Source organism: Pyrus communis, chromosome 5 (genome assembly GCF_041283825.1).
Source record: "Pyrus communis isolate YQ-2024b chromosome 5, ASM4128382v1, whole genome shotgun sequence".
Taxonomy (NCBI): Eukaryota; Viridiplantae; Streptophyta; class Magnoliopsida; order Rosales; family Rosaceae; genus Pyrus; species Pyrus communis.
This window is the reverse complement of record NC_142569.1, coordinates 8961529-8989028: the sequence shown is the minus strand read 5'-3', so window position 1 is coordinate 8989028 and position 27500 is coordinate 8961529. Positions and strand designations below refer to the sequence as shown.

Below are 27500 nucleotides of genomic sequence, written 5' to 3'. Positions count from 1 at the left end.
ACGAAATAATACAGGAAAATAAAGTTGATAGTCCTCAAGATTAGTGGTCACATAACTTTTGTTGTTATAAGAACGGGTAACAATACCCTTTCTTGATGCAAAACCCAGGCAAGGTACAAGATTGGTCAATTCCAATAGACCTCAAAAAACCTAGCGCAATAGGACCAGCAGGGTGCCAAAACCTGAATGAAAGGCCAGTGCAATCAGGATTCTGAAACACAAAGCAAATGAAGCAAAACACTAGCAAGACTGGTTTTCGTAAAAGCTTGGTCGGGTGCATTGTTTCTGCAAGGTTCATACGTTCGGTGTGCAAGCCGTCGGTTGCAACCACCACCACCTTCAAGGCTTTTCAAAATTGAAACGGTAGCAGAAGAAGCTGTTGCTGTTCCTCCAGGTTCGAACCGGTCGCGGATTACGCCTAACATCACGTATCAGGGACAAAGCAAACTAGTAATCAAAAAGTATGGTTAAGTTAAAAAATAGCAGGTAGCAAAAATGGCAGAAATTGGTCCACAAGACATAGTAAAAACAGGATATGCAGGTCTCTGTTCTGAGCAGGCACAAAACATTTAACTGGTAGCACAGACGCTGACTACAACAGTGTAACAGCATTAAACAGAAACGATTAAAATGGAAACCAAAAATTAACGCAGTGCATCAACGACGTATTATTACTCAAAGCTTGTCCTCAAACTCGGATAGCGGGGTCATCTGCTCCTTCAATCCCTTCCTCTTACGGATGTCGGTAACAAGTGCTGCAGCCTGGGATCCAGCTTCCAATGGATCAGACGACATCATCTCCCAATGATCAAACACACATTGTGGGAAAGCCTGCCCAGAAGTTGCAGCCCTCAGTTGACCAGAGAATCCAAAGGACTCAACGACAGGGAGGTATGCCTTGATGTTGTAGAGTGGAGTTCCAGGCCTTTGCATCTCCTCAAACACGTGCCCACGTTTCTGATTCAGAACACTGTAGATGCCGCCAAGAGCCCCCTCTGGAGCTTGAATTTCAACGAGATACACTGGTTCGAGAAGTCTTGGCTTGGCTGTAAGCTGAGAGGCATAGATGACCCTCCGAGCAGTTGGAATGACCTGGCCACCCCCTCTGTGGATAGCATCAGCGTGAAGAACCACATCACAGACTTCAAAGCAAATACCTCTCATGTTTTCTTCCGCCAATGCACCTTCCTTTGAGGCCCACTGGAACCCAGCAACAACAGAATCCTTGATTTCATTAAGGTACTGAACTCCCTTACACATGTCGACCACCATGTTAGGACCAGTCGTCTCTGGACCAAAACACCAGATTTTCTTAGCAAGATCCTTGTCCCAACCAAACTCCTCAGCCAAGATCTTGGAACGAATCTTGGGATCATCTCTTGGGCCAATGCGACCATCATCAATAGCCTCGGGAAGACCTTCCTCAAGGGGTCTTGCTTCCATGTACAGACGATTATGCTTGTTTGGGGACTTGCTCATCACTGTACGGCATGACTTATCAAGGACAGTCTCACGGAAGGACACTACGGGGTCAGACTTTATAATCTCAGCACCACCCATAAAATCATCTTGCAGATCCTTCAAACAGATCTCAAGATGCAGTTCACCAGCACCAGCAATAATGTGCTCTCCAGACTCCTCAATGGAGCAGACAACCATAGGATCAGACTTGGCCAAACGTTTGAGACCTTCAACAAGTTTGGGAAGGTCAGATGCGACCTTGCACTGGACAGCAACACGCACGACAGGTGAAACAGAGAACTTCATAGCACGAATAGGGTGAGCATCCACTTCCTTCTCATTTGTTAAAGTAGCATTCTTGGTGATAAACTGATCCAAACCGACCAAAGCAACAGTGTTACCACAAGGAACATCCTCCACAGTTTCTTGTCTCTTTCCCATCCAAATAACCGTCCTCTGTACGTTCTTGACATACAAATCCTTCTTTTCTCCAGGAACAAAATTTGGACCCATGATTCTAACCTTCAAACCTGTCTGAACTTTACCAGCAAAGACACGGCCAAAGGCAAAGAATCTACCCTTATCAGAAGCAGGAATCATCTTAGACACATAAAGCATAAGAGGTCCTTCGGGGTCACAATTCCTGATGGCATTCGCATATTGATCATCAAGGGGACCCTCGTACAAATTCTCAACACGATACCTTTGAGCCGTGGAGGGAGAGGGAAGGTGAAAGATCATCATTTCCAATAGAGCAGTGCTAGCTGGTAGCCAGGTCTGCATAACACGCTTCATCAAAGCCTTCCCCATCAGGTCCTTCTCATCACTCTTCATGGTGACACCAAGCTTTGTCAACATGGGCCACAACTTATCCTTCTGATCATTCATGCAGGTGTTGATGATCTGCTTGATGGGCTCATAACAGAACTGAACAAAACCACGCTTGCAAGTAGCAGTTCCACTGTTCTTGCTGGTCCATTTCTTGGTAGCTGGGTCAAAGAAGTTCTCACCCCAGAGCCTTTCCATCATCTTTGACTCATCAACTCCAAACTTGGAAGCATACATCTTAGCGAAGTTGGTCAGAGTGAAAGCCCAACCGTGCAAACCAGCTGAAAAGGCAACGGTTCCTTTCTCTGGGTACACCTGGACATCACCAAGAAGTGGATCTTCATATGTAGCCATAATGACATTGGCATTTTCAATAACTCTTTGGAATGTCTGGTAAGCCTCTTCTCCATCGACCTGGAGCTCAAGGAAGCACCTGTCCATCTTGTTAACAGTCAAAACAGGCCTGATCCTCTCTCCCAAGGCTTGACGGAGCACAGTCTCAGTCTGGACACACACACCCTCAATACAATCCACCACCACAAGTGCACCATCAGTAATACGCAGAGCAGCTGTGACCTCAGATGAAAAGTCAACGTGCCCGGGGGAATCAATGAGATTGATGAGGTACTCATTTCCATTTCTCTCTCCCTTGAACCTCTGCAAAGACTCATCAGTCATCTCATAGTACAAAGAGATACCGGTAGATTTGATTGTGATACCACGCTCAGCTTCATCTGCACGGGTATCCGTCATACGGACATCACCGGCAACTTCCTGTGCAATGATGCCAGCAGCAGCGACAAGGGAGTCGGTAAGAGTTGACTTCCCTGCGAGCATAAAAAATTTGGCATCATTGTTTTGTCACGTAGCCACAGATACAACATAACAAGAAGCAAGAAAATCAAACATCCTGCAAATTACAATGGACATCATGAAGAAAAAATTAAATTGCGTAGAATATCAGTTCTAAATCTAATTGACGTTAAGTGTGTAAAATAAGTGCAATAACAGACATATTCCTACGGAGCTCCTCAGACATATTCCTACCATGGTCGACGTGCGCAATAACAGACATATTACGAATGTTGTGTTTGTAGTCCATAATCCTACGGAGCTCCTCAGCTGTGAACTTCACCTGCACATACAAAAAATTGTCTCTCAGTTAAGAATATGCAAACAATGAAGAATTTTAGCAACCCACTGAACCAAAATAACAAAACAAGCATCGTACCATCTTGTCTCTTCTTCAAATGTCACCTCCAAAAATACTATTAATATCTGCCAACAAGAACTGTTAAAACAAGGTAATTAGATAAATAAACAAGAACAAATAACAAGATCCCATTAATCAGATACTCACAAAATTACACATCATCTAATTGAAATCCAAAGAATATTATGAAAGTAATTTCTCAGATTCTTGATGCTTGTAAAATGATGAATTTCGATAAATACAATACATACAAGTTTATGAAAGAAAACATATAAGTTACCCGTTTAAATCTGCTATGTGATTAAGCAAGTAACTCCATGCGATATTCATCTATATATCAAACGAGTTATATAACAACAAAAACCCAAAAGCACTTTTTCATCCAAATAAAGCTAAAAAGCACTTTTTTCATCGAAACAAGCTATAAACAGCAAATAAGCAGGGGAAAAAAAAAAACTCAATCCAATCGATTCCAAGACATAACAATCGAATATTAACTAATTTCGCTATATAGTTACAGATCTTGAGCAAGAAAAATCGAAAAAATGAACAGAAACTCAATCAATTGAAGTAAACGAGCATGGTCATTTCTTCAAAGCAAGTAAACGCTGAGAAATTTCAGATCTAAATATTGTGCAGAGAGAGAGAACGAACCAGGTGACAAGGTGCGAGAGAGGCGGCAGGCGAAAGAAGATGAAGCTCGAACGTCAGACCTCTCCTTTATATGCAAAAGGCTGGGAGGGTTTGAGAGAGAAAATAAAGTGTGACTGAAGGGTATATGCGGTTGTGAAGTCTAGGGTTTTGCAATGAACTGGGCTGGGCTTTGGTTTTGTAAATGGGCCTGTGGTTTTGTTTTGGATGATGGAAGACCAACGTCCAATGAATTCTTGAGATTGAGAATCGAGTTTTGAAAAAAGTTTTGTCCCCTGAAGTAACATCTTTTGTGCCACCGTTAACGCAGGGTCTTTTTATATTCCTAAAATAGTACAGACTTGAGAGAGGCCCAAAAAAAGCTCAAAGACCAGAGCCCAAAGAAGGGAAGGAAGGCCTAGGCCCAAATAATGAAAGGAAGGCCTAGGCCCAAAGGAAGAAAGGAAGACCAAGGTCCAAGGAAATTAGAATTGGGAACATTGAGCACCACATAGAACCGCTCATCAGTCTGATATGCATGCCAACAAGGAAGCCGAGCACCTCCTCGTAAAGTATTTTCCGACCGTTAAAGGCAAGTTGGCATACTGACAATTTTATAGTACGAAGTCTCAAGAGTAAGCCTACTCGAACACCAATCCCAGGCCACGTGTTGGCCATCAGTAAGAGCAGAAGCCTATGAAGGGACATAAAGATTGTCAAACCAAGTGCTTGGACATGATTTTCCTCAAACCCCAAGGCGGAGCAAGGAGCTCGGCACGCGTTGGCCTAAGAGAACATGCAAGTAAATCTAGACGAACGTCTCTTCATTGCCACTTGTCGACTAAAGAATCGAGGGGATGTAACTCAATTTTAAGGGATGAACCACTTAATCTTTGTTACCACATGCCGACTAAAGAATTGAGGGGATGTAACTCAATTTCTTTGCATTTCCCTATCTTTCTCCTTTCTTTGAAATCGGTTCAAGACTATTCTATCTGATCATGAAAAGGAAGCTGTTGGAGCAAATTTGATGGCTTCCACATTTGTTAATCATGCACAAGTTGGTCATCCTTATATAATGAGCATGGCTGCAACTTACTATATGGTCATTCATCTAGCATACTTACTTGACCAAAAAACATATTCATCTGGCATACGTTGGTGCTACATTATTGTCAAATATCAAGAAGGTTGGACTCGGGAGCACAAGGCACCTGTTCGAAGATAAGCCTTTCTCTCAAAAGTATGACATGCTAAATTTCTGTGTGGATCAAGTTGTTTATTTTGGTGTTGCTTGGATACGACATTAAGACTTACCTTATTTTAAGGCGGCGGGATGGTTAGGATCCACCAAACATTAAACTCATTAGACTTACCAAAGTGAATAGCGTATGACTGAAGAATATTGCTGGTTTATTTCTTAATTTCTTTGCAATTCTCCTTTCTACCAAATGGGTACCATCAAACTGTTGACACAATATGACAACACAACTTGAAATTTACACAAAATTAGTATAAAGAAACTCTAATTGTGTGATTGAATTATTGAATTCATCTAATTTCAGAAGATATTTCAAAACTCTAAAAAGGAAGGTTCACATTCAAATACAATCATGGATTGATATAACAATTTCATTAGATTGTAATATGACGTAGTGATATGAGTTTATTCAAATCATAATACATGTACATTTACATGTATGTAAACCTTAATCAATAAATGGTGAACCATAGACATAATACATGTTATGATTTGGATGAATATTTTCATATGGCGATGTACTATCGCACATATAAGTACGCAGCACTTTTTTTATTTTGAATATTTCATATGGTAGCACAACTATGCCTTAGTTAAATGAATCATCACGAAAGAAATTAATGTGAAACTCTAACAATTTATTTGTATTATTTGTAAATTTGTACTGTTCATTCATGACTCATGAGGTTAAATTGGTAAGGTTTGATTTTGTTCGATGTTGAACTTAAAATAAGACTTTTAACTAAGTGACACAGCAATTTAGAGATGGGGGCACGCAATGTATAAGCTATAATAAATTGAATACCTCACAATTTAAGTTTCTAAGTCCTTGAGCCTTAAATTAAGCTCTTGCTTGTTTATATATGCTATATGGAGTAAACAAATATAAAAGGTTTTTCAATATCGAATTTTCAAGCGACATGCAAACAACCAGGCTCATTTTATTTGCCGCAGCACCCCTGAGGGACGTTAACGTTTTTTTTTTTTTTCATCATGAGCCCTCGATGGCATGGGCACTAGATTTTAAATATTTACATGAAATATTTTGAACATCCAAATTTTGTAGACAAAGAAAGAGGAAAATTAATTAGAATACATATATGTGTGTGTGTGTGTAAACCAGCATATAACATGAACTGAATTGTCTTAAACTGTTTAGGGTTGAAAAAGGTCAAAGGAAAACAAAAGTAATTAACACTAATTAACCAAACATGAACTTACACTTACACACTGCATTATGTATGAATTCATTTACACAAGAAACGCCGTCGGATCAAAAGCAAGCTGTTGTGCGACTAATCTAAGCTCATCCCAATTTTCATTCAGACGATCATGATCTTGAAACAAAAAATTTGAGAACTTTTCCATGTACGGATGTGTTAAATTAGGCTGCTGCATGTTGGAGCTCAACTGGCCTGCTGCATGCACATGCAATTGGTGACTTCCATTAATAATACTGTTTATATTGTTGGTATGATTCACAACAGGCTTCTTCTCCTCGTAGTAAATGTCGGAAGCACCGAAACTGATATAAGTGTTAGATTGTTCGAGATGGTCTTGTCGATCAGTAGCAAATTTCTTGGAGTTTATGGTGTCCGTTGGATGACGTTTAGCTGCAGATAGATCTCTTCAATCTGGGGTGTACTTTTGTATGAAACATTTCTTTTGAATATCCGACACAATGTCCATATTTACCGATACAAGTGAAACCATGAATTCATCAAAATATAAGCCTTTATATATGGTCAAATGGAAAGGAAAAAAGGAAAATTTTATTTTAGATTCAGGGTTTGTCATGTGCATATGGACTTAATTACTGGTTTATGATTAAGGTTAATTTCAGAAATTGTCTTGAACTGACTTGTAAATATGTAGTTAGGTAACAAACTATCATAATTAAACTGTGAATCTGAATTACTGATCAGGTTGATTCTTCCCTAAATTCTATTGTTCATATTTGCAGCCGGACAACACAAGTCTTGAAAGAAAGTGTTGCCCTACATGAACAAAATTTTAAGTACTTAGTAAATGAAAAAGATTACAACTATGCAAATTTTTCACTTACAGCTTGTTGCTGAAGATCAGTATTCATATTCTTAGTGTTAGAGCTTCGGTTATTGTGTTCATACGAGCTAGAGGAATTAGGAAGGCGAAACTCTTGCATCATCCAATCGGTTTTGCTGCCTTTGCCTGCACTTCCACAGTAGTAAACCAATGTTTTCTTTAGGCCAATGCAGGCATGGCCCTCTCCTCCGTGGGAATGTATCGGCTTGTCGATTCCAGTTGCCTTCCAAAATCCAGAACCTGTTACTCTGTTAGGTCTGATGCTGTTCTTGTACTTTCTCCCTCTTTTACAGAAGAAGTACCATTCCTTATCTCCTGCGGTTTCTGTAAACATAAATATTCACGTTAATCACAAATTATGGTTTTTCTACATCACCCTTACATGAAAAACTGAAGTACTGCAGAATATTTTTGCTGATCATAAACTATAGAATAATTTTTCTTGATAGTATAGCTGTAGCAGTTGAATTAAAGAACTAGTACTGGGAAATAGTGCAACCAATATATTATAGGCCACTTTTATCACAGCATCTTTTGAGTTTTTGGAGCAATTTAAGCCAACTTCTTTTCTTCTGCTTTCTTTTCAAAGTACGAGAGACTTAAAGAGAAAATAGCAAAAAATAATCAGAAATTTAGCAAAAGCAATTAAAAATATGGGCATATATATGTTCATACTTGGAAGATCCCAAATGTTGACTGATATTGACTCAAGGAAATGCCACATAATCTATCATGTCATCAATATTATTGTTGAAAGTTAGTTAGGATGGTTATTAGTAGCTTACACAGTAAGAAAGGTTGTTAGGCTACTAGAGAGGTATAAAAGGCTGATTGCGGCTTAATGTTTGTATTAAGAAATCATTCTATCAATGCAATATCTCTCGTCTTCTCTCTAATTTTCTCTCTAATCTTTCAATATTCTCTGTACTACTTCCTTCTTCTTCTCTCTACAATTCTGGTTACTTTTGTTAAGATGGTATCAATCGCCTGGACGATCCTTGGTGCTATCTCTTCTGCTGACGAGTTCGTTGAAATTCTTGGTGGTTCGCTGCAGTTCTTACAAATTTGTTGATTGGTTTTCTTTGATTCTTGGGTTGTTGTACAGCGTATGAAGTCGATTACTTTTCTCCTTTATTTCTGCACACCAAGTGTTTGTGTTTTTGCATCAAAATTCTTAGGATCTCAATGCTCATACCCATAGCTCTCATACTCTCTCAACATCAACTAAGTACAATATCATTGTTGCCTGTCCACAGTCCTTCACAATTAGAGGTAATACTACCAATCTCCTCTCCTTTGGTTGAAACTAATGAAGAATCAGTTCACAATATGGTCACAAGGTTGAAGTCAGGTGCAGTTCCACGAAGATCTTACACAGGGTACATTGCTTCATTTCCAGAATTACAAACACTACAGATAGAAGATAAGTGTGCATTTACTGGGGCTTTTTCTTTCATTGCTGCAATAAAAGATTTGGAGGAACCATCAACATTCAGAAAAGCTTCTACACTCCCACAGTGGCAATGTGCAATGCGAGAAGAGTTTAATGCACTCAAAGCTCAAGGAACATGGCAATTGGTTCTTTCTCCACATAACAGAACAATTATTGGAAGTAAGTGGGTATATAAAGTTCAGAAAAATCCTGATGGAAGTGTATGCAGGTATAAAGCTAGACTTGTGGCTCAAGGTTTTTCCCAAGAACAAGACATTGACTACTCAGAAACTTTTAGTCCAGTGGTACAACATACTACTATGAGACTCATTTTGTCATTAGCAGCTATACATAAATGGGAATTGAGGCAGTTGGATATCAAAAATGTATTTCTGCATGGTGACTTACAAGAAGAAGTGTATATGAAATAACCTCAAGGGTTTGTTGATCAAACTAAACCCAATTATGTCTGCAAGTTGATTAAATCGTTGTATGGGTTGAAACAGGCACATCAGGCATGGAATTCAAAGTTCACAAGCTATTTACTAGCTTTGGGATTTGCTGCATCTTCATCTGACACAAGTCTATTTGTGAAAAGTGATGACAAGGATGTGGTGGTTCTTTTACTATATGTGGATGACATCATTTTGACAGGTTTAGATGCTGGTAAAGTTCAACAAGTCATTGAAGATTTGGCAGGTGTTTTTGACTTAAAGGATATGGGAAGACTTACATACTTCTTGGGACTCTAGATTCACTACAAGGAGAATGGAGACATATTTGTGAATCAATCAAAGTATGTTAAAGATCTTATTCATAAAGCTGGAATGAAATCTTGCAAACCTGCAAATACTCCATGCAAACCACACAATCAAATGCTATTGAATGAGGGAACACCATTGCATGATTCTACATTGTACAAAAGTTTGGTTGGTTGGTTAACTGCAATACCTCACTTTTACACGCCCGGATATAGCTTATGCTGTGAATTCAGTGTGTCAATTTATGACTGCTCCAACATATGTACATCTCACTTCTATGAAAAGGATTATAAGATATCTTCAAGGCATTGCAGAATGTGGAATTACATATTCAGCTGATACTGATATTCATTAGAAGGTCTGTGACTGGCTATGTGGTATATCTTGGGGGAAATCCAATCTCTTGGTAATCAAAGAAACAATCCTCAGTCTCTCGAAGTTCTACAGAGGCAGAATACAAGGCACTTGCACATACTGCAACAGATGTGGCATGGATTTGGTTGCTTGTGAAAGATTTGGGGGTTGCATTACCTATTCAACCAACAATATTCTGTGACAATATGTCAGCAATAACCCTTAGTGCTAATCTGGTGTATCATTCGAGAATTAAACACCTTGATACGGATTATCATTTTGTTCGAGAAAAGGTGCATAATGGTGATCTGTTGGTTGAGTATCTATCTACCGATGAACAGACAGTCAATGTTCTTACTAAAGGCCTACACAGTTCAATGTTCACCCGACATTGTTTCAATCTCAAACTTGGTTACCCTAGTTGAGATTGAGGGGGGATGTTGACTGATATTGACTCAAGGAAATGCCACATATCTGCCATGTCATCAATATTACTGTTGAAAGTTAGTTATGATGGTTATAAGTAGCTTACACAGTAAGAAAGGTTGTTAGGCTACTAGAAAGGTATAAAAGGCTGATTGCGGCTTAATGTTTGTATTAAGAAATCATTCTATCAATGTAATATCTCTCATCTTCTCTCTAATCTTTCAATATTCTATGTACTGCTTCCTTCTTTTTCTTCTCTCTGCAACTCTGGTTACTTTTGTTAAGACCAAGGATCATGTTTGTAGATGTCAATTGATTTGATGAGCTCTAAGCTGATCGGTTTCTTCTGAATCGTTCGACAAAGATAGAAGTCTACAGGTTCTTCATCTGTTGGGTGAAACCGAAATCCTAGTAGTCGAACATCATCTTCATCACCAGTATACTGGTGATCATCCTTACTGCTAGGACTATAATGTGTGTTATCCATGTGGATACATCGATTCTCTTCAAGTTCAATCTAGCACTACCTCAATCTCAATCGATCCGTAGTTAATAAGCTGTGTATTTTTCTCTCTTTCCCAGTGGCAGAATTGAACGGTGATATAACAGTTTAAAGTATGGTGCTTAAGAAGCTTCGATGGTTCATGATGAAGAGTCATGGACCTAGCTTTCTGATATTTATAAGGTGAAGAAAGTCATCGCAAACGGTTTTCTTTAGGTCAAGTCTTGAAGTTTCACTCTAGCTTAGCCAAAAGTTTTGCAATATTTTGTTTTAGGGTCATCATTTAAACTAAATCCTCATATGAGGAATGTATATAGTCAGTGGTATTCATGAATGCATCCACTCCTCTCACCCTCATTTGGAAATATAAAATTTTATCATGGAATGATCATTACAAGGCCGGCATAGAGAAAAATTGAAACATCATAGCCAGTAGTACTTACTATTGCTACATGGATAATGCTACATAGACTAAATTTACAAATTATGTGACGTGTTACCAATAAGAAAAATCATGTTAATCAACACTTACAAATTATAATTTAATTACTAACAAGCACGTCGTATAATTTATAAAATTTTATTTATATAGATGGTCTCCTAGCATTAGCCAATACTACATGCATCGATCTACAATGTTTTTTTCTTTGTTAGGCATAAAACATTTTGTAGGTAGGAAAGGGATCCCTTCCGGATCCCTTCCTCTTAATTATAGGGATCCACCAATCTAGGCTATTGAAATTTGATCCAACGGCTAAAGTTATTTTAACTTTTAAAGTAGGTCCATGTTTGTAGTCGTTGAATTAAATTTCAATGACTTAGATTAGTGGATCCCTAGGATTTTGAGGAAGGGATCCGGAGAGGATCCCTTTCCTTGTAGGTAATCGAAGTGCAATAATTGGATCTATGTGTTGTAGAGGCTGGGACCCATAAACACTAATTACCAGTCTTTTTTAACGCATAAATTAGGGATTCCCTGATATTTCGATGAGATATATTATTTTTTACAAGATTTTAAGGACTTTAATTAAAATACATTTACAGCATCACAATAAAGTTGTGACACCGTAGTGAAGTGCAAATATATGGAAATGGATCCTCTCCTGAGCAGGAGATCAGGATTCTCCTGATCCACTAACATGGGCCGTTGGATTTTGATCCAACGATTACAATTATTATAACTTTTAGAGGGGTCCCCTGTTTGTAGCCGTTAGATCAAATTCCAACGGTCTGTGTTAGTGGGTCAGGAGGATCCTGATCTCCTGCTCAGGAGAGGATCCAATTCCCAAATATATATCGTCTTAGCTATTTATGTGAGTGGAATATAGGCTTCCTCCAACTAAGTATAGAGCAACCTTAAAACCAAGACTCAAACAATTGCTAAATAATTTGATAAGACGAGGGATTGAATCATTAGTATTGCATGAACTACTTGTGCAGCTATCATTCTAGACTTCCAGTTAATGCATCACAATATTTTCTAGGTTGCATGACTTAGTTTCCAAAATATATACCGTACATATGAAGAAGTTAAAGTTTCACCATAAAATTAATTGACAATATACAGAGTAGTTTAACTTGTTAACAGAGTTGCAGAAATGCAGATAAAAAGCAAAAAAGATGAAGTGCATAAAATGTAGAGAGAGTTGAGAAAATTGATCTTTTGTATTTCATTAAATCAATCTTAATAGTTTGTACACGGCTTTATATAGCTCAGAGAGCTTTCTTACAAACTAAGCAATTCTGTTTTAACAATTTTTTCTTTTCTTTTTTTGAACAAACGATATCATCTACACTAAGGTGAAGGGGGTTGACTTAGTCTCATAGTGGGCTAGTAATAATTTAGTTCAAATTCACTTGTTTTAACAAACTTAACAAACTATCAACTAGCTAAGATAGTTATAACAATGTTAACTAACCAACTGCTCAGTCACTAATAGTCAACGTCTCCCTCAATCTTAGTTGATATTTCCAAGCATGGAATTGTAGCAATGTTTTACAAATGAAGGACTATGAAGACCTTTTGTCAACAAATCATTTGTCTGATCATCAATAGATATATAGTTCACATCCAAATCACCTCTTTGAACTCTCTCCCTCACAAAGTGATAGTTTGTATCTAGGCGTTTAATCTGAAAGTGAAACACTGGATTAGCACTCAAGACTATAATTGACATGTTATTGTAGTGAACGAGATGAGGATTAGGCAAAATACCATCCAAATCTTTCAATATGTATCTCACCTAAGCAATATTAGCAAAGCTTCTGGAAACAAAATTTTGCTCCTTAGACTACCAGGATATTGGATTATTAGCAAGAAACACTTCATTAGTTGTCATTGATCTTCTGGTATTAAGATTTGTTGCCCAATCTAAGTTTGAAAAAGCATTAAGGTTTGATTTTGTATCTGCATAATAGACAATGCCATGCTGAATTGTTCCTTGGAGGTATCTAAGTTTTCTCTTCACTACTCCCAAATGAATATCAGTTGGTGTTATCATAAATTGACAAATAAAATTTACTGCAAAAGCAATATTTGGCCTAGTGAAGGTCAAATACTACAAAGAACCAACTATACTTTTGTAGGAATTGGGATCTGACATAGGTGTATCTTCTAACATCATCATCATCTGATTATGAGGCTTACGAGGAGTGTGAGCAGGTCCCTTCATGTGTGGGATTCATATACTCTCATACAAGAATAGTGATTATTAGGGGCGGTGGATTAAGGGCGGATATAAGGATTTGTCCCTATTAATCTTTATTAAGGGCAAAAATATAGATTTGTCTCTATTAATTGTAATAGAGGCGAAACAATAAACACCCCTATTAATGTTACTACTTTTAGGGGTGAAAAAAACCACATCTACGAAATTTAGTTATTAGGGGTGGATAAATGAGCCTCTAATATATACTTATTCCATTTTTTAATTTAATAGTTTACATTCGCATTTATCGTCTTATATTTAACTTTTTTCTTAATCATTAATCAAATAAATAAGACAGTATCATATTCTAGGATAACCAACACACACATTCCCCATATTTCTCTCTTCATCTTCTTTCACAGCACAAACTCCTCATCTCCATTTTTCTTGTTCCTTCCTATTCTTCTCCTCATCTCTATTTTCTTAGTTGATACATAGCTCTCCCTTTTTCTTGTTTCTTCACATCCTTCTTCTCATCTCCATTTTTCTTGTTCCTTCATGTTCTTCTTCTCATCTCCATTTTTATCCTTCTTCTTCACTTTTTTTTTATTTCGGATCTGACATTGTTTTCTCTTCATCTCTATTTTTCTTAATTTTCTAGCTTTCAATAGTCCCTTTGATGAGTCTAAGATAGTGAAAGAGCGATTTAAAAAGGTTCATAGTAGAGAAAAAAAACTAGCTTTATTTAGTTTGATTAAAGTTTTTTTTCTTTCTCTCAACTGTTGTTTTGCAGGTAAATTTGATGATGGGGTGTGAAAAATTTGAAGTGAAATTCGTTAGGTGTGTTCTTCATACATTTTTTTTCGTTTTATTTTTGCATAATATTAGTTTTATCAAAATGATGAATTACATCATAAACCCCTATTGGCTTATTTTAGGTTTGTTTTTTTGTCTAATTTGTAGGTTTTGTTTTCTCGATGTTTTGTGAAGGGTTTGAACATAATTTCATTGTTTTACGTAATTTGTTCGTTTCTTTTCATGGATGTGAGTTCTACATAGTCTGATTGTTTTGTTTCTTATGTTTCTAAAAATAGTGTTACCCTAATTTGCTTTTACCTTCTGTGGTGTATCTACAGGACGAATCATGGAAGACACATGCTTTTAACTTTGCATCTTTTTGATGTTTGGGATGCAGAAGATTGATTAGACATATAAATTTTTTTTTAGACTACCATTTGTATCTACGGTTTAAACTTCTTCATGATACTTGTACCATTTGTATATAATCAATTGAAGTAAGAATTATTTTAATATTAATTTTTCTGTTAACAATTTATTTTTTCGTCTAGGTTGGTGGTGGAAAATAAAACTAATCGTAAATATATTTGACCCTGAAATATGAGAATACAATCAAATAATTAATGGGAGAATGAAAACCGTTTCAATTAATACATTTCCCAAAATGCAATAATAATAAATATAAATGTCATTAAATATATATAAAAAAGTATGGGCCTTAATAATCGTCCCTAATACTTTCAACATCCGCACTTAATATCGTTTGCACGTCAGACTTGCCTACATGGCAGCAAAACTATTAGGGGTGGATATGAGTGCTTAATTGCCCCTATTTATATAACAACGCTCTTTTTAGGTGCAATTCTAATATCTGCCCTCCTAACTATTAGGTGCGAAAATCCTCAATTTTTGCCCCTATTTCTAATTAATAGGTGCGAATGTATTGGCATCTACTTGTTCATTGTCTTGTAGTTATCGCATGCAAGGTCTCTCTTTTTCTTGAGGTGGGATTTATACTCGCAGCCCGTCCTTTCACATGTGATAAATTTTTAAGCCTAGCACGTAAACAATACAAATTAGGTGATGTTGAGCATGTATGACCGTTGGGCTTCATGCATGGGACAACATGCTCTAATACTATAAAGAAATATGACTCCTCCTATTAATGTGGTGAGTAACTCAATTACTTAGAAGTATATGCAATGTCCCTCTTTCAATTAATGTGAGATTCATTATTAACAGGCACCTCACGTGTAACGAATTTTCAAACATAACACGTGGACAAGACTAATTGAGTGTTGTACAACACGTGTGACCGTTAAAATTCATATGTGGGGCAACATGTTCTGATACTATGAAAAAGTTGAGATTCCATCTAAATTATCTTTTTAATAAAAGTGGAACCTACTTGTATTTTAAGATAGTTTACACATGTTCTACAAAATAAATAGGAATATTTACGAAAAAAAATATATAAATTATATTTAAATTCTCACTACATTGTGAAATTTCATCTCATGAATCTCGATTAATTGAGTCTCCCGCTCCTGGTATTATTTTGAGACGTTCCGTATACAGGCCTCTTCAAACAAGACTTATTGCTATTGATTTGATGATTCTTATAAGGTGTGGTCAGGAAGAATTAATTATTGGGGGCAGACAGAACGTAAAACAACAGTAGCCAACAAGGAAGAGCAAAAGCCTTTGAACATGTAATGGATCTCGAAGTGTACTATTTCTGAATGTCCGTGACCAAATCCACCCACATTAGAATTACTCGTTAAAGGTTGATCAAGTTTGATGAATTCACCAGCTTTTGAATAGGACAAAAAGATTGTCAAATTTTACTAATATAATATATTGCTATTCTAAAGTCAACAAATAAACCTACCTATGATAATTACTTCCCTTGTCATAAGGTATTGAATGGACCTTTTTTCTTTTCAAATAAACGCATGCAGTATGATTGCATTTTCTTGTGAAATTATAACCAAATAGAAACATAGAAAAGGCATTCTAGAAGAGTAAAAGGTGATTTGCATATGACCGCTAGAAGAAAAGTAGAAGCCCTTACATCTTATCAAGCGGCCATTATTTGTAAAAATCCCCCGTTTCAAAGGGATGAAAAAAGATATCCTAAATACTAGTCCAAAAACATACTAAAAGTAATGTTCAAAACCTTACTGCCGGTGCCGGCAATCCTCTTGATGGACGATTTGTAAAAATAAAAAAAAATAAAAAAAAATATAAGCTAAGATCCATTCTATAAGTCCTCAAAACGGCTTGTGGTACTACCCAGACCCTAGGATGGTATAGCCTCGTATCCCCTAAACTTTTTGTCACAATAATAAAATAAAAAAACCTGATTGCCGGTTAGCGTATTAATACATGCATGTTCGATTGATGAAAATACCAACAATAGTATGACAAACAAAGGCTTAATTACCAAAAATATATGCAGGCTAATGTCATGTGCTCTATCGGTTGTACTAACGACTGAATAACTAGCTCCTGGTCTAGGAGAAAATCTCATTGGTGGCTAATAATCTATGGCTTTCATTGTTGGAAGAAGTCTCCGAATCTCCTCTATTTGTTGATCTCCAAAGAAATTATTGAACTTTCATGTAGTGGTTTAAAACTTAATGAAATTTTTAGAGTTGTATACCAAATAGTATTTTGGAGTTGTGGGGGATAGTGCGGCTCTTCGCTTTACTCTTTTGGCAACCAATGTTCCTCTTATTTGGGACAACGATGAATTGGGAAGGACCATTCATCGTCCACAAGGTTCTCGGCAAGGGGGCATATCATCTTAGAGACCGGACCAGGTTAATTCACAAATTACCAATTAATGGGAAGTTTTTAAAGAAGTATTATCCGGTCATATGAGAGATGCAAGAATAGTCTATTTCATTAATAAGCTCGTAAAAACGAGTATACAAGTACATATGTCGATCTATTTATAGCTAAATACCCTTAAGGTGAGGAGGGAATGAGAGTTTCAAGAACAGCCTTCAATTCTAACCACCTCACTTCACCCATCATGACCTCGCCCTGCCGATTCCTCTTATCCATCTTCAGCTGCTTGACATGTCGCACATTAGCCGTATATTCGGTCAGGCAGGATTTACCGCCCGACTTAAAATCTCTTGCTAGCTCGGAAGCAACTGTCGATCTCCAATTTTGAAGTTCCGCAATTTGACGATCAAGGTTGGCCAGCACTTCTTTTTTCGTTTTCAGCATATCGACCCGTGGACACAAAGCTTCTTGGATGATCATCACAGCTTTCAAGTCATCTTCGGCTCGAAGAGCTTTCTCGAAAATACCGAAATACTCTCGAGTTCGTTCTAGAGCAGAAGATGCTCGAGTAATAACTTCGTTGCTTAATTGACCATCAACCGCAAGATCGTTCAAATATGTCCCTATGGAGTCGAGGCCCTGGCACTCAAGAATTTGTGACGCCAAAAGAGATAACAATTCTTGCAGCTTGATGAGGGCAGTTGGTTCGGCCGTTGATGCGGAAGGTTGTGTTGCTGTCGCTGAAGAGCCAGCCGCCCCGAAGTAATCGCAATTAAGGCGTCGAGCTCGACCTCCCATGAAGGCTGCATAGGAAGAAAAAATATCAGCAAAAGGAAAATTAGATGGAATGCATAACAGAGGGAATGTGATTCTAGACATACTGAGATGAGACTTCGGCCATATCCTCTGGTTCATTGCTTGAACCTAAAGAACTTAATAGCCGAGCCCAGTGCCTATGACCGCTTCTCAATTCACGCGGCTGATGGAGGTTATCTACACTTGATGGCCACTGAGGTGGCAAGGAAATATAGACAACACCCTTTGACGCATAGAATTGTCGGTGAAATGAACGTTTGGGCACCTGACATTTAATATTTTCCTGGGTTCAAAGGCGTCATAATAAAATTAATAAAGAAAAGGGAGTGAGCCTTACAAAAGCCGAGGTAACTTCTTGTGGAGGAATGTTGAGGTTTTCATCTTGGGGGTGGAGCGGCGTTTCTGCCGTCACCTCAGGCTCGACCAGGGGTCTCTTCCTGAGATCGACTATTGAAGGATCCGGTCGAGCAGTCGCCTCGACCACGGGAGGAAGATTAACGGAAGTATTTTTGGTTGGTCGAGGGCGACTCGATAGCGGGATCTCGTCACCCTCGTCACTCTTATCATCCTAAAATAAAAGCCTTTAGAATTGTAAACTTGGTAAAATGAAGAAGGGTCGTTAACGACATAGCCATACCTCTTCTAAGATTACCGTTGATTGTTTCTTCAGATAATTTATCCCGACGGGTGAGGTTGTCTTCTCCAGGACAGGCACAGCAGTTGGCCCCAGGACTATAGGTCCCTTGACCAGCGAAGCTGTCCCTAGATTAGCCACGACCCTAAGGACAACTTGGGTTGCTTGGCAAGATGCAGTTGGCCGTTCTTCCGTTGGGGCCGGAACGACCCGGGCAGGAGGAGAGTTACTTGTTGCGGTTGTCCTGGTAGTATGGCTGGAAATCACGTGGATCTCCCGTTCCCCTTTCATTGCCAAGATCTTGACGCGTTTTGAGGGTTGGGGAGCTTCGCCGGCCACTTCAGCTTCCGTGCGAGGTCGTTTGCCTTGTAAGGGTTGTACAGCTATTTTACTCCTATTAGAAAGAGCATATTTCTTCTTGGCCGCAGTTGCGGCGATCACGTCCGCTTTCTTCGACGATCGACCATCTGAGAAAACAAGATCACATTAGAAATGGGTAGTGATAATCGAAAAGAGAAATAGAAGAAAGGGTAGCCGTCTACCTCGGGTCGGTTCTTTGGATTGGGAGGCAGAGATTCTCCTTGGCCGATCATCGAAAATTTTGTCGGTGATGTTTTCGACCGCAACCACAAAGAAGACTCCAGTGTATTCTTCCCAACAGTCACCGAAGATGTTTGTGCCGAGAGATTCAGGAAGAGTTGGTCAGAGGTGAAATGTTTTGCACCGATCCTGAAACTCTTTCTCGGAGTCTCTGCACTCTCTCTTCGATAAGCCAGAAAGGCGTTCTCGGCTGAAGAGAGAACGGGAAGTGAGTAGAGGGACCGGACAACCTTGAAGGTATCCAAGTTTTCGGGCCGTGAAATAGGGGTGGTAAACTTCCTAACTCGCTCGGCGAGGATCACAACCAAGGGGAAGGTCGCGTGCTAGCACGATCGACCCCCAATTCTGGCAGAGGGCAGCATCTTCACTTTCATTCCAGGCTGATGATGGAAGCCTGATGGAGCAAGGGTGCTCTCGACGACAACACACTAAAAATTCGTCGTCGAAGATGACTTCTAGGCCAAAAAGGTACTTGAAGACTTCTTCGGCCTGGTGAAGAGGCGGCGGCCGAGATACCAACTGAAGGCCAAACGAGGTAGTAGGGTGAAAGGCAGAGATATCCGCCCGAAGTATGGTGAAATAGACTTGTAGCCAGAGTTGGAAGACCCAGAGGGGACCATTCTGGTTTGGGTCAACTTTTCCAATAGTCGCCTCGGCCAGGCAGTGGAGAAGGTTGGCGAGAACGGCCGAGCTAAGTGCCAGGGTGTGACCATTAGCCAGGGCCTCGGCCATCGGTATGTTCTCGACCAAACACTTGTTCGACCGGGTACAACAAATGAATTTGTTGTACCAGTAGAATAGAAAGGCTTCATGTTCTCCCTTTCTAAAACTTTCCTTGCCTCGGCCAACGAAGTAGAGGATGAGGATGTTGTAGTTGAAGAAGTTCTTGTGTAGCTTCTGAACCTCTTCTTTCGAAGGCCCTCGGCCATCTTGACTCAATGTTTCGACGGCTCGATCTTCGAAGAGCGTCTTAAGGTCGAGATTTGACGGATGCCCAAAGAGAGCGGCATCTATTGGGATGCCAGATGGAGGAGTCCCAAGAATAGCCGAGATGTCAAAGATGGTAGGGCCGAGAGGGCCCAAAGGAAGAATTATGGTGTTGGTGGCCAAGCACCAGAGACTCAGCGCTGCCATGATGAGTTCTTTATCCATGGTTAGCTTCATGGTCGAAAACTTGATGGCATTATAGATACCAAGAGTCTTCCACTATTGGCTGAAGAAGTTTTCCATTCGGACGACCCAAGCCACCCAGTTGGCATTGGTCATGGGCTAAGCTCCTTGGGGCCTCGATAGGTCCCATTTTGACCAGTCGAACCCTTGCAACAAGGGTGTTAGGCAGTGAGCCTTGAAGAGGGTGGTGATAGACGAAGGAATTACATCCTTAAAGAGTGGCCCCAATATTTGGTGGGTAGTGCTTAGGTCACCCTTGAAAAGCAGAGTTTTGATGGCGATCCGATCGATGAAGCTCTTGCATTTGCTACATTCGTCGCTGAGCTTGGAAACGAAGGTGCTGGAAGTCATTTTGGAAAGCCTGGAAGGGTTTGGAAGAATGCTTGGGAGGATTTTTGGGGTAAGAGTTTGTTTTCTGGGATTTAGAAAGCAAAATGGCTGAGAAAGTCTTCGAAGGTTTTTGGAAACGTGAATGCAAATGAAGGAAATTCAGGTATTTATAGGCATTTTGGAAGGAAGATTAAATGTTTAGTATTCAGAAGCGCTAGATTTTTGAATTTAAAGGAAAAATCGACCGGGAAATGGCCAATCATTTCGGATATCTCGGGAATCTCCAAGGATATGATCGAGGTTTTCGGGGATTTAGGACACATGATTGCGTACGACGGCGGATTTAATGCATTGATGAGGAAGAGACGTTTCGACAGGCGCACGTTTTCGAGGGCCATGATGGAGAGTTGTTAGGTTTATCGGAGATTCGACATGTGACAGGACGTCGGGAATAACAAAGATCGTGCAATCATATTCCATAAATGTGCATGGTGATGGTTATCGAGAACAGTTAAGTCTAAAAAGCAAAAGATGCTTTTGTTTCTTCAAGGTCGAGATTCGACCAAAGGTTGGCAGTCGACGACCTCAGAAGCGAGGGGGCAATGTTTGGGCCCGAAATAATATTGTTGGGCCAAGTGTAGGTTTGTGCTCGACCCAAAGCCGTTTCAAAAATACTATGGACTGTTTGGTGATCTCGGGCCATTCAGTAGGGATGGTCGAGTCCTATCACAAGAATGAGTAGTTCAGATAAGCGAAGGGGTCGATGAAGTCCTAGTGCAATTAGGATTCTCGACCAACAATGAATAAAGCCTTAAAAATGGGTGAGTTCAAAGTCCTAATGGAGGTAGGATTGGTCGAAGCAAAGTTGGAATGGAACGAGAAATCTCAATCCAGATATGATTTTAACTCGATCTTAAAAAGGAGTTTGTGCTATAAATATAAGACATTATGCAACAATTCGGGACCTCTAATTCAACACACAATTGCCCTGCGCAAAACCTCTTAAACATCTTGAGATTTTTTATTTTCTTTTTCCCGTCGACACATCTTCAGTTTGGATAAACAACACTGTGAAGGCAACCGGCAAACACCTTCAGTTTGGATAAACAACACTGTTGCCGTAGAATCAGCCGATTGAGGAGCACTTTCAGTTTGGATAAACAGCACTGCGTCGAGGCCGACTGGTTACCTATCTAAGTCTCACTCGAGAAGGGTTTTTGAATCCTTATTGGCAGAGGTCATCTTATTAGCCTTCTCGGCGAAGTAAGGTGTTACGAGTTACGATATTCGGCGTACTAGACGCCGAGTGATTTTATGATTGGATACTCACAAGTGAATTTTAAAGTTCGGCATTCTGACGACCGGACCACATTCACCATCAAGACATACATCACCTTTGAATACTTGTGTCCGTATAGTCTGGTGTCGATTCAACGTGCTTATACTCTTACGAATATAATCAATGTGACCGAATCGGGCACCGACGATTTGTGAACTTCGCAGAACTAGTAGCCTTGTCTTCAGGCTCGAGAATTTAAAGGTCGAGATTTGTTTCTTCCTTGGTCGCAGTTGCAAGATAAAGAAGTCAGCGACGCGCTCAACACAACGTCAACAAATTTTACTCCTCGGTCGAGCTCTGCCGACGAGTTGGCACGCCCCGTATTCAACCAAATGACGTAGTTAGCTTATTAGGCCATCTTCAACCGAAGGGTCCAGAGGGCCAGAGGGCCAAAAATAGCCTGAAAACCGTCTCCAACCGAGGGTTAGGCCAGATGACTGTGGAATCTGAGAGGGTCCCACAGAATCGAAGAAGGCTAAAGGGCTGGAAGGCTGGCCAGAAAAATTGGAAATCCTGTCGATTATAACCGACATGAATGCTTTGATTATTATTTTTTTTACTGTTTTATTATTATTTTTTATTTACCAAATTTTTCCTATAACTTCTATTTTTCATATTTTTTTTAAATTCTTTTTTTTTTCTATAACTTTTATTTTACAAAATTTGTTTCATATTTTTTCCTATAACTTCTATTTCACAAAATTTGTTTCATTTTATTTTAAATTCTATTTTTTTTCCTATAACTTCTATTTCACAAAATTTGTTTCATATTTTTTTTTAATTCTATTTTTTTCCTAGAACTTCCTAAGCCATTATACAACATTAAATTAAATTAAGTAACATGAAACAACATAAAATAATATTAAATTACATTAATCAACATAAAAATTATACTACATAAAAAAAACATTTAACAACATGAAACTTAAACAACATTTAAGTTGTAGTTTTTTTTGTGATAGGGCTAAAACGAGCCCTTTGGCCCTTGGTTGGAGACGAAAGCAAATATGGACATATACTGTTCATTAAAATATTAATATCTTGGAGAATCTTGGAGGGCCAGAGGGCTAAAACGAGCCCTCTGGCCAGCCATCGGTTGGAGATGTGATAGGGCTAAAACGAGCCCTTTGGCCCTTTGGCCCTTTGGCCCTCGGTTGGAGACGAAAGCAAATATGGACATATACTGTTCATAAAAATATTAATATCTTGGAGAATCTTGGAGGGCCAGAGGGCTAAAACGAGCCCTCTGGCCAGCCATCGGTTGGAGATGGCCTTAGTTACTCGGCCTGGACGCCACGTAGGCTTTGTAATTTTTAAGGTCAACAGTGTTACATGGGTGAAATTAACTTGTTTCAGCAACCTACCCGAAGCGAAAAAGTTCCTGATTGCATTTGTGACATCCAACCCCACAATGCCAATACCATTGGCAGAAAAACGGATTCATTCCGTCCGGCCCTGGTGCAATTACAAATAAATTAATGTGTGAAACTCTAAACTTGTAGAATTCATTCATGACTCATGAACTTAAATTGGTAAGGTTTGATTTTGTTGATGTTGAAATTTTTTATATTTTTTTAGATTACGATGTTCGATGTTGAACTTAAAATAAGATTTTTAACTTAATGACGGAGCCATCTAGAGACTAGCAGGGGCACGTCCCCCTCACTTATGTATAAGCTAAATAAATTGAATACCTCATAATTTCAGTTTCTAATTCCGCCCTAATTGAGCCTTAAATTAAGCCCTTGCATGTTTATATATGTTATATGGGATAAACAAATATAAAAGGGTTTTTCAATGTCGAGTTTTCAAGCGACATGAAAACAACCAGGCTCATTATATTTGCAGCAGCCCCCCTGAGAAAGGGTAACATTTTTTTTTCTCATCATGAGCCCTTGATGGCATGTGCACTAGATTCTAAATATATAAAATATTTAGAATTAAAATTTTGTAGACAAAGAAAAAAGAAAATGAATTAGAAAATATATTATATAAAGCACCATATAACATGAACTCCTAAATTGTTTAAACTGTCTACGGGCGACAAGGTCAAAAGGAAAACAAAAGTAGTTAACACTAATTAACCAAACATGAACTCCTACTAGTACACTTACAAACTGCATTCGTATGAATTCATTTACACAGGAAATGGCGTCGGATCAAAAGCAAGCTGTTGTACGACTTATTAACTAGAAATACAGAGTTTGACATTGATCAAGAATCTTAGAGAATGAAAGAAGGTCGAAGAACCAAGGAAAAAATCTCAGAAAACTCAGAGAAGAAAAAGACTCACGACTCTTGTATTGTTATTGATTCAAGAGTTATTACAAGAGAATCCAATATAAAGGACTATCACTACTTTCTTAAAGACTAAGCTACCCCTAAACATATCTCACTAAATCTTATCAAATCTTATCCAATTAACCAAATCTTACAACTATATCCAACTGTCCTTACAACCAAATCCAACTGATTCGCTGACATGGCAAATATATGTAATATTGCCATGTGACCATACTCATCACGACTGATCTATATAAGCTCATCCCAATTTTCATTCAAAAGATCATTCTCAAGATCTTGAAACGAAATGTTTGAGAACGTGTCCATGTATGGATGTGTTGAATTAGGCAGCTGCATGTTGGAGCTCAACTGCCCTACTGCATGCGCATGCAATTGGTGACTTCCATTAATAATACTGTTTATATTGTTGGTATGATTCACAAGAGGCTTCCCCTCGTAGCAACTGTCTGAAGCACCGAAACTGATATAAGTATTAGATTGGTCGAGAAGGTCTTGTCGATCAGTAACGAATTTCTTGGAGTTTACGGTGTCCGTTGGATGACGTTTATCTGCAGATAGATCTCTCCAATCTGGGGTGTACTTTCTGTATGAAACATTTCTTTTGAATATCCGACACAATGTCCATATTTCCTGATACAAGTGAAACCATGACATTCATCAAAACATAAGCCTTCATATATGGCCAAACGGAAAAGAAAAAAAAGAATTTTATTTTAGATTCAGGGTATCTCTTTCTCATGTGTACAGTGTGTATGGACTTAATTACTGGTTTATGATTAAGGTTAATTTCAAATTTTCTTGAACTTACTTGTAATTATATAGTTAAGTCAGGTTGATTCTTGCCTAAATTCTATGGTTCATATTTGCAGTTTGACAACACAAGTCTGGAAAGAAAATGTTTCCTCTCATGAATACAATTTTAAAGACTTTGTAAATGAAAGGGGTCAAAATTAATTACAACTATGCAGATTTTTCACTTACAGCTTCTTGTTGAGGATCAGTATTCATATTCTTAGGGTTAGAGCTTCGGTTATTGTGTTCATTCGAACTGGAGGAATTAGGAAGGCGAAACTCGTGCATCATCCAATCGGTTTTGCTCCCTTTGCCTGCACTTCCACGGTAGTAAACCAATGTTTTCTTTAGGCCACTGCAGGCATGGCTCTCTCCTCCGTGGGAATGTATCGGCTTGTCGATTCCAGTTGCCTTCCAAAATCCAGAACCTGTTACTCTGTTGGGTCTGATGCTGTTCTTGTACTTTCTCCCTCTTTTGCAGAAGAAGTACCATTCCTTATCTCCTGCGGTTTCTGCACACATAAATACTGACGTTAATCACATGTTACAATTAACCCTAATATTTGTATAAGAAAAATATTTATAATTGGAGCTAGCTAGTTGCACTTAGTAAAGTTAAGTTTACAGTATTTGGAAATTTTACGGTGACCATATTTTTGGACTATAATTAGTATTCGGTTTCTAGTTACTAATATTCATTGACTGAAACCTTATTAGTTTTCAGATTTTGATCCAAGTCCCTAGCATTAATGTAATAATGAATTTACATGTCAGTTACATAATTTTTAAAATAAAAATTAATAATTGATTTAGGATTTTAATACTCACACCTTAATTAAACTCCTAACTAATTTTCAATCCAATACTTCCATAATAAATAAAAAATTAGAATAAGTTTTCAATCCAATACTTCCATAATAAATAAAAATTAATAATTTTAATCCCACAAAGTATGGTTTTTATTTAAAATCTGTTTATATAAACAACTATAATTTTTAATTTTTAATTTAAAAAAAATATAATAACATACATATAAATAAATTATCACATTAAATTCAGGGACTTCAATAAAAAATTGAAAACCAACAAGGTTTTAGTCAAAGAATATTCATAACTATGGACTGCATCCAAAGTCGAATTACATAATGCAATGATTGATGATTGGATTCCTTTTTTTATTGATTTAAGAAAGGAATCCAACTATCAACCTTTACATCATGTGATGTGCAAAATATGATCTAATAAGATAATCTCTCTATCTTCACCCTTATAGTACTAATTAAAGTATGACAAAATTTTTTTGCTGAACATAAATAGTTTTCCTTGATAGTGCAACCAATATATTATAGGCCACTTTTTGCTCAGCATATAACCCTAGCCAACTTCTTCTCTTCTACTTTCTTTTGAAAGTACAAGAGAAGAGAAATTAAATAGCAAAAATTAATCATAAATTTAGCAAAAATCAATTAATAAGTACAAATATATGTTCATACTTGGAAGATCCCAAGGATCATGTTTGTAGATATCAATTGATTTGATGAGCTCCAAGCTGATCGGTTTCTTCTGAATCTTCCGACGAAGATAGAAGTCTACAAGTTCTTCATCTGTTGGGTGAAACCGAAATCCTGGTAGTTGAACATCATCTTCATCATCAGTATACTGATGATCATCCTTATTGCTAGGACTATAATATGTGTTATCCATATTGATATATCGATCCTCTTCAAGCCCGATCTAGCTCTACCTCAATCTCAATGGATCCGTAGTTAATCAGCTGTGTATTTTTCTCTCTTTCCCAGTGGAGGAATTGAAGCTTCGACGGTCTCAGATGAAGAGTCATGGGCTAGCTTTCTTATATTTATAAGGTGAAGAAGTCATCGCAAATGGTTTTCATTGGGTCAGGTCTTCAAGTTTGACCCTGTCTTAGGCAGAAGTCTTGCAATTTTGTTGTAAGGTCACCGTTTGCGACTAGTCTGTTGGAGCAATATTGTTGGAGCAATATTAGAAAATATGAAAAATAACAATATAAATTTAATGATAATAATCATAAAGAAATTCACAACATCAATTATATATGAGATTAATATAAACAACTAAAGAGAAAGTTAGAAAAACTAACAAACTTGGAGATTGAGGCTTGCATAAATGCAATGTCCTAAAGACAGAATTTCGCCCATACTCTTGTGCTTGCAGTTCGGTAGGCGTCCGTCTCCCAGGATTCAACAATCTATAATCCGAAGTCAAAGCACTTCAATCATCGGACTCTGGCGAACTTCATATATTCCATACTCTCAAAACACGACTCGGAATTTGACTAACCAAGACTAAAAGATCTTAGAGA

The 27500-nt window shown here is 38.2% G+C and overlaps 2 protein-coding genes and 1 pseudogene across 3 annotated transcripts; all 3 read right to left on the bottom strand.

Moving 5' to 3' along the window:
- Positions 1-467: 467 nt before the first annotated feature.
- LOC137725398 (elongation factor 2) lies at positions 468-4971 on the bottom strand. Of its 2 annotated transcripts, none has more exons than XM_068464065.2 (4): positions 4157-4971; positions 3521-3567; positions 3337-3424; positions 468-3116 (listed from the first exon to the last, which is right to left on the bottom strand). In XM_068464065.2, the coding sequence occupies exons 2-4, from the start codon at positions 3521-3523 to the stop codon at positions 676-678; spliced, it is 2532 nt and encodes an 843-aa protein (XP_068320166.2). In that variant the 5' UTR covers positions 3524-3567; positions 4157-4971; the 3' UTR covers positions 468-675. The 2 variants fall into 2 exon arrangements, with proteins under 2 accessions (XP_068320166.2, XP_068320165.2); XM_068464064.2 differs by having other exon boundaries at positions 3521-3580; positions 4157-4278.
- Positions 4972-6644: 1673 nt separating this feature from the next.
- On the bottom strand, positions 6645-10917 carry LOC148696697 (protein FEZ-like; annotated as a pseudogene).
- Positions 10918-24324: 13407 nt separating this feature from the next.
- On the bottom strand, positions 24325-26989 carry LOC137721976 (transcription factor JUNGBRUNNEN 1). The gene is made up of 3 exons (XM_068460992.2): positions 26653-26989; positions 25349-25671; positions 24325-24997 (listed from the first exon to the last, which is right to left on the bottom strand). The coding sequence occupies exons 1-3, from the start codon at positions 26861-26863 to the stop codon at positions 24596-24598; spliced, it is 936 nt and encodes a 311-aa protein (XP_068317093.2). The 5' UTR covers positions 26864-26989; the 3' UTR covers positions 24325-24595.
- Positions 26990-27500: the final 511 nt, after the last annotated feature.

What these genes read in the sequence shown, in the direction of transcription:
- LOC137725398 (XM_068464065.2), bottom strand. An exon ending in TATTGCGCACGTCGACCATG is followed by an intron (nt 3,117 to 3,336) that starts GTAGGAATATGT and finishes TTATGCTCGCAG; the next exon opens with GGAAGTCAACTCTTACCGAC.
- LOC137721976 (XM_068460992.2), bottom strand. Translation starts at nt 26,863, where the DNA reads ATGGATAACACATATTATAGTCCTAGCAATAAGGATGATCATCAGTAT. An exon ending in TGATCCTTGGGATCTTCCAA is followed by an intron (nt 25,672 to 26,652) that starts GTATGAACATAT and finishes TTATGTGTGCAG; the next exon opens with AAACCGCAGGAGATAAGGAA. An exon ending in CTGATCCTCAACAAGAAGCT is followed by an intron (nt 24,998 to 25,348) that starts GTAAGTGAAAAA and finishes CACTTGTATCAG; the next exon opens with GAAATATGGACATTGTGTCG.